The sequence below is a fragment of the Phyllostomus discolor genome, chromosome 3 (assembly GCF_004126475.2).
Source record: "Phyllostomus discolor isolate MPI-MPIP mPhyDis1 chromosome 3, mPhyDis1.pri.v3, whole genome shotgun sequence".
Taxonomy (NCBI): domain Eukaryota; kingdom Metazoa; phylum Chordata; class Mammalia; order Chiroptera; family Phyllostomidae; genus Phyllostomus; species Phyllostomus discolor.
The window spans coordinates 42619193-42632592 of record NC_040905.2 but is presented as its reverse complement, the minus strand read 5'-3'; the positions used below and the strand labels follow the sequence as shown (position 1 = coordinate 42632592).

General features: G+C 37.2%; 1 protein-coding gene and 1 long non-coding RNA gene across 2 annotated transcripts; both read right to left on the bottom strand.

The window, feature by feature from the left end:
- MRPS36 (mitochondrial ribosomal protein S36) lies at nt 1-7130 on the bottom strand. Its single transcript, XM_028520173.1, has 4 exons — nt 7002-7130; nt 3150-3213; nt 1354-1541; nt 1-857 (listed from the first exon to the last, which is right to left on the bottom strand). The coding sequence occupies exons 1-4, from the start codon at nt 7041-7043 to the stop codon at nt 840-842; spliced, it is 312 nt and encodes a 103-aa protein (XP_028375974.1). The 5' UTR covers nt 7044-7130; the 3' UTR covers nt 1-839.
- Nucleotides 1-9908, bottom strand: LOC118499456. Its single transcript, XR_004901939.1, has 3 exons — nt 9896-9908; nt 9057-9058; nt 1-276 (listed from the first exon to the last, which is right to left on the bottom strand). It is a non-coding gene; the product is annotated as an uncharacterized LOC118499456 (long non-coding RNA).
- Between the last annotated feature and the right edge of the window lie 3492 nt (nt 9909-13400).

Sequence of the window (13400 nt, the reverse complement as noted above, 5' to 3'; positions counted from 1 at the left end):
TAAATATTTAGGTTGATTTTATGAAGCTTTCAGACATTAAGTTTGAGAAAATTAATGGTTACCAGGATTTGCATACATTATTACAATCAAAAGCAAAATAAACCAAAGAACACTTTCTTAATACCCCTAAAAACATAAGAAATTGCCATTTTTGGTCAAACATTTATACCTATACTGTATTCATGTTGATCTCTGATTTTATACTGACTTTTTTTCTAAAAATAGGTGACAAATAATCTTTTGTGTTAACTCCCCTGTGTTACTAGCACAAAATCACTGGTTTTACTTTGGCTGTATTTTTATCTTTCAGAGTAGGATGTGCTTATTAAGCCAGTTATACTCCAGTAACTTTGTGAATGAAAAAAATTTTAAGAGAATTAACAATAAATAATGGAGCCATTATTTCACTGACGCTCATCCAATTTCAGGAAAATCACTTCCAAAAAGCAGCAATTCTGCCTAATAAATTCATATCTAAACAGAAATTGAAAGAAAAGTAAAATTATGGGAAATCTATAATTTACTAGACATTGTGTGCTTTTAATAGTTTAACACTAGTAATACTTAATAATCAAGAGTAAAATAATAGGCTAACATTTTAAATGTGTACTTTAAATAAGTATAAAGTATATAAACAATTACGTAAGCTTATGGAGCTGACCAAGATACATAAATTATGAGATGTTATAAGTGTCCATCTGAATTTTCTATATAATTTTTTGTTTACAGAATATTTATTAAGGTTGTTTAATGTACAATTTCTCATTTGTCACGTTGGAAGTCCTTTATCGTAAAAACTATCCTTTTGTGTAATGACGAACAACAGCCACTGTCAGTGATTATTCTGGACCTCCACGCTGAAAAGGAAAAAATAAAACAGCAAGATTAGCTATTACATTCATACAAAAAATGTCTTCATGGCCACTATACAAATTTACACTATTTTAAGCAAATGATCTTTAGTTTTTTAAAAGTAATTTTGGGATTTTTCCATTGTTTGTGGGCACTCATGGAAATGTTACAAATAATTTCAGATCTGGAAGGGACTCAAGGTTGACCTAGATCATTATACTCTGAAAAATTACTATGAACCCTAAAGAGCTTTTTTCATGTGGTAATAGGTCTTGCTTCTAAACATCATACTTCTATACATATATTCTTTCATGCACATTAATTGAGGGTTCGAACATGGTTTATTCCTCATAGTCCTGGCCTATCAGACCATCTGTGTCTTAGCTATGGACACACCATGACAAGATACTGGGAGACGCATGTGAATCAGGATGTGAAATTCCAACAGCCAAAAATGTTAAGGTGTTTTGCACAATACTGTGATAAAGATCAATAACATACCTGGATAAATTCCATTTCTTCTTGAGACATAGGTTTCCTTCTATATTTCTGAGGTAATGTTTTTATTATTTCTGCAGTGTCTGGTGGACCCTGATGCATCAACCAGTCTGGCGATTTACTTCCCTTAAAATGCTGTGAAACTGAAGAAGAGTGAGATGGTAGTCCTACTAATCTCAGAACTTCTGATACTGAAATTAAAAAAACGTAATTAGAGAAATTGTTCGGATGTCTTAAAGTACTATTTTGCATGATCTATTACTGAGTAATCTAGTCATTCTTGAAATAAGTATTATAATTCTGAGAGGTAAGTTTTGTAAAGTAACTTAGTTGGGTAGCTATATAAAATTTCATAAAGGCCGTGACTAGTGTGGCTCAGTTGGTTGGGCGTCCTCCCGCAGAGCTAAAGGTCCCCAATTCGATTCCCAGTCAGGGTACATGCCTGGGTTACAGGTTGGTTCCCTGGTCATATAGAAGGTACCCATTGATGTTTCTCTCCCTCCCTAGCCCTCTCTCTAAAAATAAATAAATAACATCTTTAAAAAAATATTTTAAAAGTTCTTAAACAAATACAGAGGATCATGTTAGGTGAGTGAATTACTAAATTGAACACGTTTATAAAATGAAATTTCTAGGTAGTGAAGTTCAACCCATATGGATAACCTAAGTGACTTAAGTTTTGTCATATGGTGGAGTTCACAGGTAATAAGATATCTTACAACAGGGAATGAAATGCTAAATATGAGACTTGTTTTCTCAAAACCTTTTTTTAAAAAAATTAATTAATTAATTAATTTTTAGAGAGGGGAGGGAAGGAGATAGAGAGAGAGAAACATCAATGTGCGGTTGCTGGGGGTCGTGGCCTGCAACCCAGGCATGTACCCTGACTGGGAATCGAACCTGCAACACTTTGGTTCACAGCCTGAGCTCAATCCACTGAGCTGCGCCAGCCAAGGCAAAACCTTTTTTTTTTTTTTTTTAAAGATTTTATTTATTTTTTTAGAGAGCGGGAAAGGGAAGGAGGGAAAGAAACATCAGTGTGGGGCTGCCTCTCTCACAGCCCCCACTGGGGACCCGGCCTGCAATCCAGGCATGTGCCTTGACTGGGAATTGAACCAGTAACCCTCTGGTTCAGAGGCAGACACTCAATCCACTGAACCACACCAACCAGGGCCTGTTTTCTCAAAACCTTTATACTTATCAACTATATCTTAATTCATCAAAAGTTACAGTAAGTTAAAAATATCTGTATAAAATTTGTTAAAATTTTCCCTGAACTAAGGATCAAATATCTTATAATGAAGATAGGGACAGAGAATCTGGTAAAAAGGAGGGATCAGAGAAAAACAGGACTTGTTCAGAATCTTAAGGTACTTTCTAGGCAACGATTGCTAAGGTCTACAGCAATCTAAGAAATATTCACTGATTGAATAAATAGATAAATGAGTAAATGAAAAAAAAGGTTAGCCGGGAGAGAAATATAGAAATGGTTATTATTCCTCAAATATCTGCAAATGTAAGCATGGGAGATTATTCTAAAGGATAGAAGGAAAGAAAGGTAGAACAAAAAATCCCCTATATAAACTCAGTATCATTAAAAATTCAGAGGCATCTATTGCTGAGTCATTTCCTTTTTAAATGGAGGTAATAAGTTAATTTTTAGTTGCATGCGACCTAAAGTACCATTTTCATCCAAGCTACAAAGTCTACCTGATTTTAAAATGAAAAATATTGCCTATGACAGGATATTCATGTAGAAATATACATGTACATTAAAAAAAATCTGAAGTACAACTTACCGTTGGGTTTAGGATGGTCTCTTCTGTTAGGGAACCTTATTAATGGAGTATGTGGCTTGACTACCTAAAGAAAAAATAAAATGCATAAAAAAAGATGAATCACTAAAAGTCATTGGCTATACATACAAGAAAAATCTATTGAACCACATAGATCTTCATTAAAATAAAATAACTTAGTATTTGACAGCAATTTTAAATTTTACTTTACTCCTCCCCAAACCAGAAAGCTGGCCTATGAATTATTAACTTGTTTATCTTACTTGCAAGTCATAGTAACTTTGTACTTTATACGTTATAAGACATTTTACTGTACTGCCAACTGACCTCAAAGACAACCCTATGAAAAAGATGACATCGATTTTAGGTCATGTGACTTATATATTGTGCTGTTAACTGGTAAGCATTGAAGTTTCCTGACTTGAGTCCAGTGTTGTTTCCCTATTCTGTTACTGTGTAGCAGTTTAGGATAAAAAGTATACTGAAAATTAGGTAATTAAAAAAATGGATTTGCTGACTACAAAAGTAGTATTGGTTCCACATAAAAAATTGGGGGAAAAAAATGCAGACAAGCACAGAGAAAAACACTATCTATGATCCCAAACTTACATAAAATAGGTTTTAAACATTTGATAGCCCTTTTAAGGCTTGTTTCTGTACCCACAGAAATACATACTTTTCCTTGCCCAATTCATCATGCCATTCCCATCCCCATTCAATCTAGAGCTTATGTCCTCTACCACAGTGCTTTCTAAGAAACTTCTCCTGATTCCAAAATCTGATTCTTCTCCCTGGTGTTTCCACAGTATCCTGAACATCTTAAGAGTACTGTGCAGCAGACAGACAAACAAGCCAATGATTTACAGGACAGCTTAAACTCCTGGAAAGGCAGAGTCAGAGAATTAGGTACTTCAGCAGCAATGCCTGGTACACAGGAAATGCTCTGGAAATATGTGCCAAATGAGTGAATAGGTTATTTGTATGGTAAGACTAAGTATATATGCCTGTGAGTATGTATACACACACCTAATGCATACATATGCATGTACACTGGAAAGGATCCATTTCAACATTGCTTTTGTACACTTAAAACTATGATGTAATATGCCCTTATTGATGAAATTCCCACACTATTTAGGTTCCTCCTTTTTTAACAGAAAATATTAAAAATACATCAAAATAGAGAGTAGTATAATAAACCCTGATAAAGGCATTACACAACTTCAACAGTAATACAATCTTATTATATCAATCTTTCCCCTATAAGGGGAAAAAATCGATAATTTGGACTGCACTAAAAAAGAAAAAAAAAAGACCTCCCCCCCAAATTTAATAAACCGACTAAGTAAAAAAATTTTGCAACAGGCCAAAGCTGTTGCAAAACAGCCATACTATATATAGAACTTGTAAGCATAGAAAAATGGGTAAGATATCCTCCAGAGGTAAACAAATGAAAATAGCTTTAACCATATGAAAAGATGGTCAGCCTCACATATGAGAAGTGAAAGTTAAAACTGCTATGCAGATTAATATTTTTTCATCAATAGATGTTATAAGATTTTAATTGTACCAATTGGAAAACAGAAGTCTGTTGGGAAGGCTGTAGGGAGGAAGCAGGCACTCATTTGTGCTATAGGAATGCAAATAGTATAATCTCTTTTGAGTGGGGAAAAAAAAAAAGCCTAGAACCACAGTTCATTCAATCTCCTCTACCAGCAACTCTCTATTTCCTTGCTAGAGGCTTATTTTCACCTGTAAATCTCAATCCCTGTATTAATCCAACCACTCAGTTTTTTCCCCATGCCTTCTGCAGCCAAATGATTTCCTAAATGACAAACTCACCTTTCTGCTCTTACATCAGCCCAAACATATCAAAATACTGCTTGGCATTCAGCAGGCATTTAATTAATAACTGTAACTTACTCTTCTAAAATTACTTCTGAAAATCCTGTAGTCCAGCCAAATTTCTCTACTTAATGTTGACACCATGCTTTGTGAATTCCCATGAATTTGTGCCAGAGTGTTAAAATACTACCCTTTCTTCAAGGTATAAGCCTACAGCCAAATTGCAAGCTCTATGGAAGCACCATGTCTGTTTTGCTGGCACTGTAGTCCCCAGCACTGAACATGGGCTTGGAACAGAAGTACTCAATACAATTTTCTAACATAATATGTAATTATTTCATCTTAGCACATACTGCTTTGCATTATGAATATCTTAGTCAAAGTCATTGTGGCTTTGTTAGGAGACAGACCATTCCTTATTGTATAACTCACTGTTCCTTTTTTTTAAAAAATATCAGTAATTAGGTCTTTATTATTACTGTGTACTATTCCATTTTAAACAGATCTACCACAATTTGTTTATTCCTGCTAATGGACATTTGGATTGTTTCTGGTTTGGTGGTTATTATGGGTAAAGTGGCTGTGAACACTTTCATATAAGTCTTTTTTATATAGAATATACACTCATTTCTCTTGGGTGTAAACCTATGAGTAGAATTGCTGGGTTGAAGGGAAGGTACGTTTAACTATTAGAAACCAACGAAACAAGTTTCCACAAGAGTGCCTGTACCATTTTAGATACTCCTACCAGCAATATATGAGGATTTCAGGTGCTTCACATTAACATCATTTGGTACCATCAGTTATTTTAATTTTAATCATTAGGTGGGTGTAGCAGTACTTTTGGGCTTTCATTTGTATATTCCTGGCAAGTTATGATATTGAGCATCTTTTCACAGGCTTATCGCTCATTTGGGTATCTTCTTTTGTGCAGTATCATTGTTTTTATCCATTTTTAAATTGGGCTATATATTATGGATACCAGTTCTTTGTTAGATGTTCACCTTATTCTCACAGAATCTTTAATTAATACTCAAACACCCAATGAATGTATAAGTGAGGATCATTCATTGCAATGAGACCAAGACTGGGATCTAGGGTTTTATTTTAGACTGACACAACTTTAAGAAAAGGTCTTTTAAAGATATACTTGTGCAAAGGGGAATGCACTTCTCGTATCAAAATTAGTAATAATACACTCTCAAGAGTTGAAAAAGATCGTTTAAACCAACCACAAAAGTGGAAGTTGTGTTCCTTTATATCCAATTTTGCCTCTCCTATTTAAGCTAGAGTCCACAGCTGGAAGCAATACGAAAGCTATTAGGAGTTACTAACTAACGCGTGGATTAACAAAGTTCCTCTAGCTGCCAATCTAAATTTAGGGGGGTACAAGCTCGGGAAACCAACACTAAAATGTCACAGTTAAAGTTAAATAATCTTTTTTCTTCTTCTTTTTTTTTTAACTCCCTCCCACCTGGCCTGTAATCAGACACTTGAATTGGTGGGGCGAGGGTGCAGCCAGTTCTCCGGCCATTCCCAAGTCCTTGAAGGGACACACTGGGTCAATGCAGGGTTTGCTCGCTTTCCCTCACCGCTACCGCCTCTCTTCTGATTGGTTGATCAGGCTATACTGGACGGGACATCACAGACTATACTAGACGCCAATTGGCCAGCACACAGCCCGGGCAGCCTAGCCGCAGACAACTAGGAGAGGAAACGAAGTCCTCGCGGAGGACAGTCTAGAGACCCCAGAAAGCAGCTATGTGCCTACCTGCTAAGTTGTGACACGCCCGCGGCCTGGCTCGAACCCTCAGCTCCGGTCACCGGCTTACTACCCGACCCAACGGGCTCAAGGTCCAATTCTCACCCCTATGCGGCGCCGCTGGCCCCATACTCAGGGCTGCGGGCGCCGCGCAGTCTCCGCCACCGCCTTTCCTCCCCAGTGCTTTTAGCCATAGCCAGCACCATCCCTACCGCCCTTGGTGCGGAAAGGAGACCGAATCTCTTTACCTGAACGACCCTGCTAGCAGACGCCATCTTACTGCCCATCATGACCCCCGAGAAGGGGTAGCTTCCGGGGCGTTAGCGAGCCGCAGAGATAACTGGAGTCTTCGGCAGCTGGGGGAGGGCCCTGCCTATGACGTCATGGAGGAGGGTCAAACGGGCAGGATCTTCCAATGTGGCGCTAGCACCACCCTTTTTTGCGTGGCCCCGCCCCCTCTCGTCGCCTAGAACCCATGTGTTTCCCATTGTTTCCTTTTCAGGTGAAGTTTTGTGATGTTGGGTTTATTTTGCTCATTAGCTATGAGTGATCTAGGACATTTTCCTCTCCACAAAACCAGTTTCTAATTTCAGTATAGTCCAAATTTAATCTTAAACCAAATACAATCTCTTGTGGTCTCCTAAAACGAACATTTTTGTTAAAATTTGGGAGTTAATGGCAAACTCATGATGAGTAGTCAATTCTGGGTTTATACAAAGCCATTTCATATGCCCTTGGTTATTGGCATTGCTTAATTGGGTCTTCTGTTTCTGTTTTTTTCCACTATTTGTCTTGATACTAAACTGCTGCCTGCTTCAAATTTGAGAGAATGCAAAAGTTCAAGTTTTTCTTTTTGAAATATAAGCCATCTGTTGTATGTCATCTCCCAAAATGATATTAAATTCTGTGGTAAAAATTAATATTGACATTGTTATAATTTTTAAAAGATTTTATTTACTTTTAGACAGAGGGGAAGGGAGGGTGAAAGGGAGAGAAACATCAATGTGTGGATGCTCCTCACACACCCCCAACTGGGGACCTGGCCCACAACCCAGGCATGTGCCCTGACTGGGAATCAAACCAGTGACCCTCTGCTTTGCAGTACAGTGCTCTGAGCCACACCAGCCAGGGCACATTTTTATAATTTTTAATACACAATATACACATGTTATTCAGCATAACTTTGTGGGTAATGTAGCCTTAAGCCACTGTAATTATTTAAAGTAACAAATTTGTTTTGATGATCTAGGTGATTTATAGCTTTTTAGAAATGTAAGCTGCCCTGGCCTGGTGTCAGTTGGTTAGAGCATCATCCCAACGTTGCAGTTCAATCTCCAGTTAAGGCACAGACAAGAAGCAACCAATTGATGCATAAAATGCAACAACAAATCGATGTTTCTTTATCTCTCTCACCCCCTCTTCTTTTTCTCTGTAAAATCAATTAAAAAATTAAAAACAAACAAAAAATGTAAGTTATGCAGCCCAAATGTGGGCCCTTCTGATTCAGTATGTCTGCGGAGAAGACCAGAAATCTATATATTTGTAAATTTTATTTATTTTTAGAGAGAGGGAAAGGGAAGGAGAAAGAGAGGGAGAGAAACATCAATGTGTGGTTGCCTCTCGCGTGCCCCCTACCGGGGGCCTGACTTGTCCCGCAACCCAGGCATGAGACCTGTCCAGGAACCAGTGACCCTTTGGTTCCCAGGCCAGCACTCAATCCACTGAGCCACATTAGCCAGGGCCAGAAATCTATTTTTTAAAAAGCTTTCAAAGCTTGTTTTAGCAGCACGTATTTTAAAATCAGATTGATAGAGTAATTAGATGTGCAAAGGACATCTTTATTTTTACTTTTTAAATAACTCATTTTATTGTATTTTTTCATTCTCATTTATCAGCCCTATACCCTCTTCCACCTCCACTCCCCAAAAGATATTTTTAAAAGGGAATATGTATGGGCATATCAAGTCATCACATTCTATAGTTTAAATAACTTATAATTTTGTCAATGACCCCAGTAATGCTGGCAGGGAAAGCTCAAAAGCAACAGCAGCTTGGATTGTTAGTACACAGATTTTCATTTATATACAGAGAAATAGCAAGTTTCTATACAAACATCTACAATATTAATTTCTTATTCTGAATCATTTAAACAACAGACTTTCTTGGCTATTTTTTAAAATAAAATCTTTTCCATTTTTCTTTATGACTATATCTGAGAAAGAGATGAAGAAATGGGCAGAGAAGGACCATGATTTAGAGCTTTTATTAAGAAATATACTTTCAAAGTCCTCTAATAACAAGACATCTCCTGGTTATTATCTGATGATAAATACAGAAAATGCCAAATGCAGTGCAGATTACTAGTCATGTTGGTAAGATTTTGTGTTGGGGAGTCTGCCAGGAAAATGCTCTGACTTTTCTCTAATTGAGGGTTTATTTCTAAGGGTTGGCATTCATACTCCTTCACAGAATTCTCATCTAGGCTGCTTTTGGATTATTTCCCTCTAGGATGAAGATGATAAAAGTAACCCAAGCTGCCCTGGCCAGGTAGCTCCGTTGGTTAAAGCATTGTCCTGATACACCAAAGCAACCAATGAATGCATGAATGAGTGGAACAGCAGTGATATTTCTCTCTCTGAAATCAACAAATTAAAAAAAAAAACTTTTAAAAAAGGTAGCTGAGCCAGTACCTAAATTCTACCTTCTCTTCCTGTTGCTCAATTAGTCTCCTGTCATCAGATCATTTGATTATTCACCCCACTCATGTCCCAATTTTTATGTATATTCTCAAGGTTATTATTTAGCTCTTTTAAAAAAAATTTTCTTCAAAAAGATTTGTATTTATTTTTGGAGAGAGAAGGGAGGGTGAAAGAGAGGGAGAGAAACATCAATTGGTTGCTTCCTGTTTGCCCCCAAAATGAGGACCTGGCCTGCAACCCAGGCATGTGCCCTGACAGGGACTGGAACCCACAACCTTCTGCCTTGCAGGCTGGTGCTCAATCCACTGAGCCACCCCAGCCAGGGCTATTTGGCTATTTTTATGCACCTGAGCACACCATCTGATTCTGCCTCTTGTGTCTTCTTCAAGTCCCTGTCTTACCTAGCCTTTGACTCCTTTCTTGTTCTGTGTACTGTTGCTGACATTGGCTATAGAGCTGCTAGGTAGTACTCAGCATGCATTACAGCCTCTTGATGTGATACAATATAAGGTACCCAGTACAACTTGCAAATGTTTTTGATGAAAAATATGAAACTACATTTTATAAAACATATCCATCAACTGTAACAGAAAGAATTTGTTTACAAGTAGTTAGTCTGACTGATGGGGCTCAGGTGGTTGGGTGTTGTCCTGCAAAGGGTCACTGGTCCAACTCCCTGTCAGGTGACAAGCCTTGGTTGTGGACCTGGTCCCAGGTTGGAGTGTGTTCGAGAGGCAACCAAGTGATGTTTCTCTCCCGCTATTTCTCTTTTCTTGCCCCCACCCCGCTTCAAATGAATAAATGAAATCTAAAACAAACAAACAAACAAACAAACAGTAGTTAGATCTAACTTCTTGTTTATAGGAATCCAGAGGTGGAACAAGATACATAAATTTGTAGATACATCAGAAAAGAGAACTTCCTACAGGACAAATGTTTCTTTAAGCCAGTAAGTTTAAGAAAAGTCAGGTGGAGGGGCTTTCTCATCTGTTAAGAGCTCTTCAGTTCAACTCAACTATGCTATTGTGAAGGGAAAGCAGCCACAGTTACTATGTAAATGTATGGCTGTGGCTTTGTCTTAAATATTATTTCCAATAAAATTTTATTTGTAAAAACAGGCAGCTGGTAAGCCATAGTTTGCTGACTTTGACATTGATGAAATGAGCAACCAAAGCAACCATCATCACCACCACCACCACTTTCGAGAAAAATATATTTACAAAAGCACCATTAGCTTGAATTTTAAAAAAATATATACAATCTTAATTTTTTCCATTACCTTATACTCCCCTACCTAGCTTGAATTTTAAGATTGAGATACAAAATATCTTTGGGTCCCCAAGTGAGAAAGCTGCTCAGAAGGGCATATTCTTTAATACCCTCTTTGGATATGGCCAAGGTAATGGGGTAGGGGAGAAGCTCCCAAAGGGCAGAACAGAGAACCATGGATGAAGAACTGCTCTCCAAGAGCACAAGAGCCAAATCCAAAAGTGTTCCCTAGTCCCAGGAAGGGGCACTTCCTATCACTTACCAAGTTATATTTCAGAATTGCTACCGACCTTGTCCACTATTGCTTGCAGCAGTATAATTTGTCTTCTCAGTTCCCAGGTCTCCATATTAAGAGCCACATCTAGATCTGATGTGGACTATTGAGATTCTGAACTTTGAAACATATTGCATGCTATTGTTAGGTTATCTTCTTTGGGAAGTGGTGTATCTTTTACAGACAGAAGAGAGGTTAATATTTAAGACCAAGATGCAGACTGGGAAACCAGTCTTTTCAACCAATATCCATTTTCTGTCCACCATTCTGGAACCCAGAATGCCCGCTGTGGAAGAATTCCACTTTCCTGCCCCACTCATGTGGAGCTGGTCGATGAAACCTGGGTGGAAATAATGTACACCTTGTCCAAACACAAACTTTAAATGTGCTTGTGTATATAATTTGACTTGGCCTCATAAGCCATGACGTTTCATAGTGCTCCTTCAAGCCTGGGTCCTAGAATGACCAGCCAAACCATGAGTAAAAGACAGACATAACTGTTATAAGCCACTGAGATTTGCTGCTGTTATCCAGCAGGATTTCAGACAAAGCCGACTAACACAATTTCTGAGTTGGACATTACAAGGGAACACACAGGATAACAGAGTCCCAATAAAGCAAAAAGTTCTTCAGGTGATACTGATAATCCGTTGAGTTGGGATTCACTAACATAGTGTGCATCTGTGATTTAATGCAGTATCTTTGGATCAGAAAGGCATTTTACAGAATGATTTTCTAGAAGAAAAATATGACTAGTTTTACAATTTATGTAGAGAATTTCCAAGAATTTACTGTGGCAAAAATAAAATTACAAATGAATGATTTATCAAAATAAATGAAAACCATAAATCTTCTGAAGAAAAGTGTTCAGTATACACATTTAGGCAAGTGTTGGTATTTTTATTATTGATCTAAAGAGCATATTTCAAATGCTATTACCAACTGCAGTGCATCTTTGCAAGTCGTTTAAGGTCTTAAAGAGTGCTGAAAACACCACAGTATCTATAAAAATGAACAATGGCTCCAAAATAATAAAAAGCTCAAGTTAGAGTTTTCAAAAGATGGGATGGGATGCATAAAAAGTAGCAAGTTCTATTTTTTAATTAGAAGAGCAACATTTATTTTATTTTTAACTTGTAAAAGTGATGCATGATATACACATACAAAAGAAAAAAAGTCACAATTCCTTCACAATAACCCCAACTGTTAACCCTTTGGGTGTCTTTCTTTTTCAAGGCTAAGGTGCTTTATTTAGGTCTCTGATTAAAGATGTGGGTGTGAGTTGGGGGAATTGAGATGCTGGTCAAAGGGTACAAACTTAGAAGATGATTAGCCCTTGTTTGTGTGGTTCAGTGGATTGAGCACTGGCCTGTGAATCAAAGGGTTGCCAGTTTGATTCCCAGTCTTTGGCACATGCCTGGGTTGCAGGCCAGGTCCCCAGTAGAGGGTGTGTGAAGGACAACTATAATTGATGTTTTTCTCCCTCTCTTTCTTCCTCTCTTCCCCTCTCAAAATAAATTTTAAAAATCTTTTAAAAAAAGATGATTAAGTTTTAGAGATTTAACACACAGTATTGTGATTACAATTAACAATACTGTATTATATACTTCAAAGTTGCTAAGAGACTAGATTTTAAATGTTTTCACAAAAAATTATGACATAATAGAGATGTTAGCTAATGCCACTATGTGGTCAATTCAACACACTGTATATCTTAAACTTACATGTTACATATCAATTATATCTCAATTAAAAAAAAAAAAAAGAATCTGTAGCTTTGGCTGGTGTGGCTCAGTGGATTCAGTGCCGGCCTGCAACCAAGGGGTTGCTGGTTTGATTCCCAGTCAGGGTACATGCCTGGGTTGTGGGCCAGGTCTCCAGTTGGGGGTATGCAAGGGGCAACCACACACTGATGTTTCTCTCCCTCTCTTTCTCCATCTGTTCCCCTTTATCTAAAAATAAATAATTCAAATATATATAATAAATTTTAAAAAAGAGAATTTGTCATGAGATAAATTTAAAATAAGATTTATTTGAATAAAATACAACTGACTATTAAAAAATAACGATGTGGATATGCTTTTCTAATTTTTCTGGTATTCTGGTTGACAAAGAAATGCACAGATGTATTACAAATAAGAGTTGGGACTTCCAGGAACTTAGAAAAAATGTCCACATTGAGTGGAAAGCTGACTAGGTGAAGTCTTTCCAAACCTCCTTGTAAGGCCAAGATTTTCAGATTCTTTTGGAGTATGCCAGTCACTTTAATTATCATATTTAAAACAATAGATTCCATCTTATAGTGTTAAGCTAAAAAAAAATTTTGCAGTATAAGAATAGTTCCAAAAATACCAAAAAACATATGGCACCTAAAATGTGCTATTTAAATGATGTATCACAGGTAA

What these genes read in the sequence shown, in the direction of transcription:
- MRPS36 (XM_028520173.1), bottom strand. Translation starts at nt 7,043, where the DNA reads ATGATGGGCAGTAAGATGGCGTCTGCTAGCAGGGTCGTTCAG. An exon ending in CTGCTAGCAGGGTCGTTCAG is followed by an intron (nt 3,214 to 7,001) that starts GTAAAGAGATTC and finishes TTTTTTCTTTAG; the next exon opens with GTAGTCAAGCCACATACTCC. An exon ending in AGACCATCCTAAACCCAACG is followed by an intron (nt 1,542 to 3,149) that starts GTAAGTTGTACT and finishes TTTTAATTTCAG; the next exon opens with TATCAGAAGTTCTGAGATTA.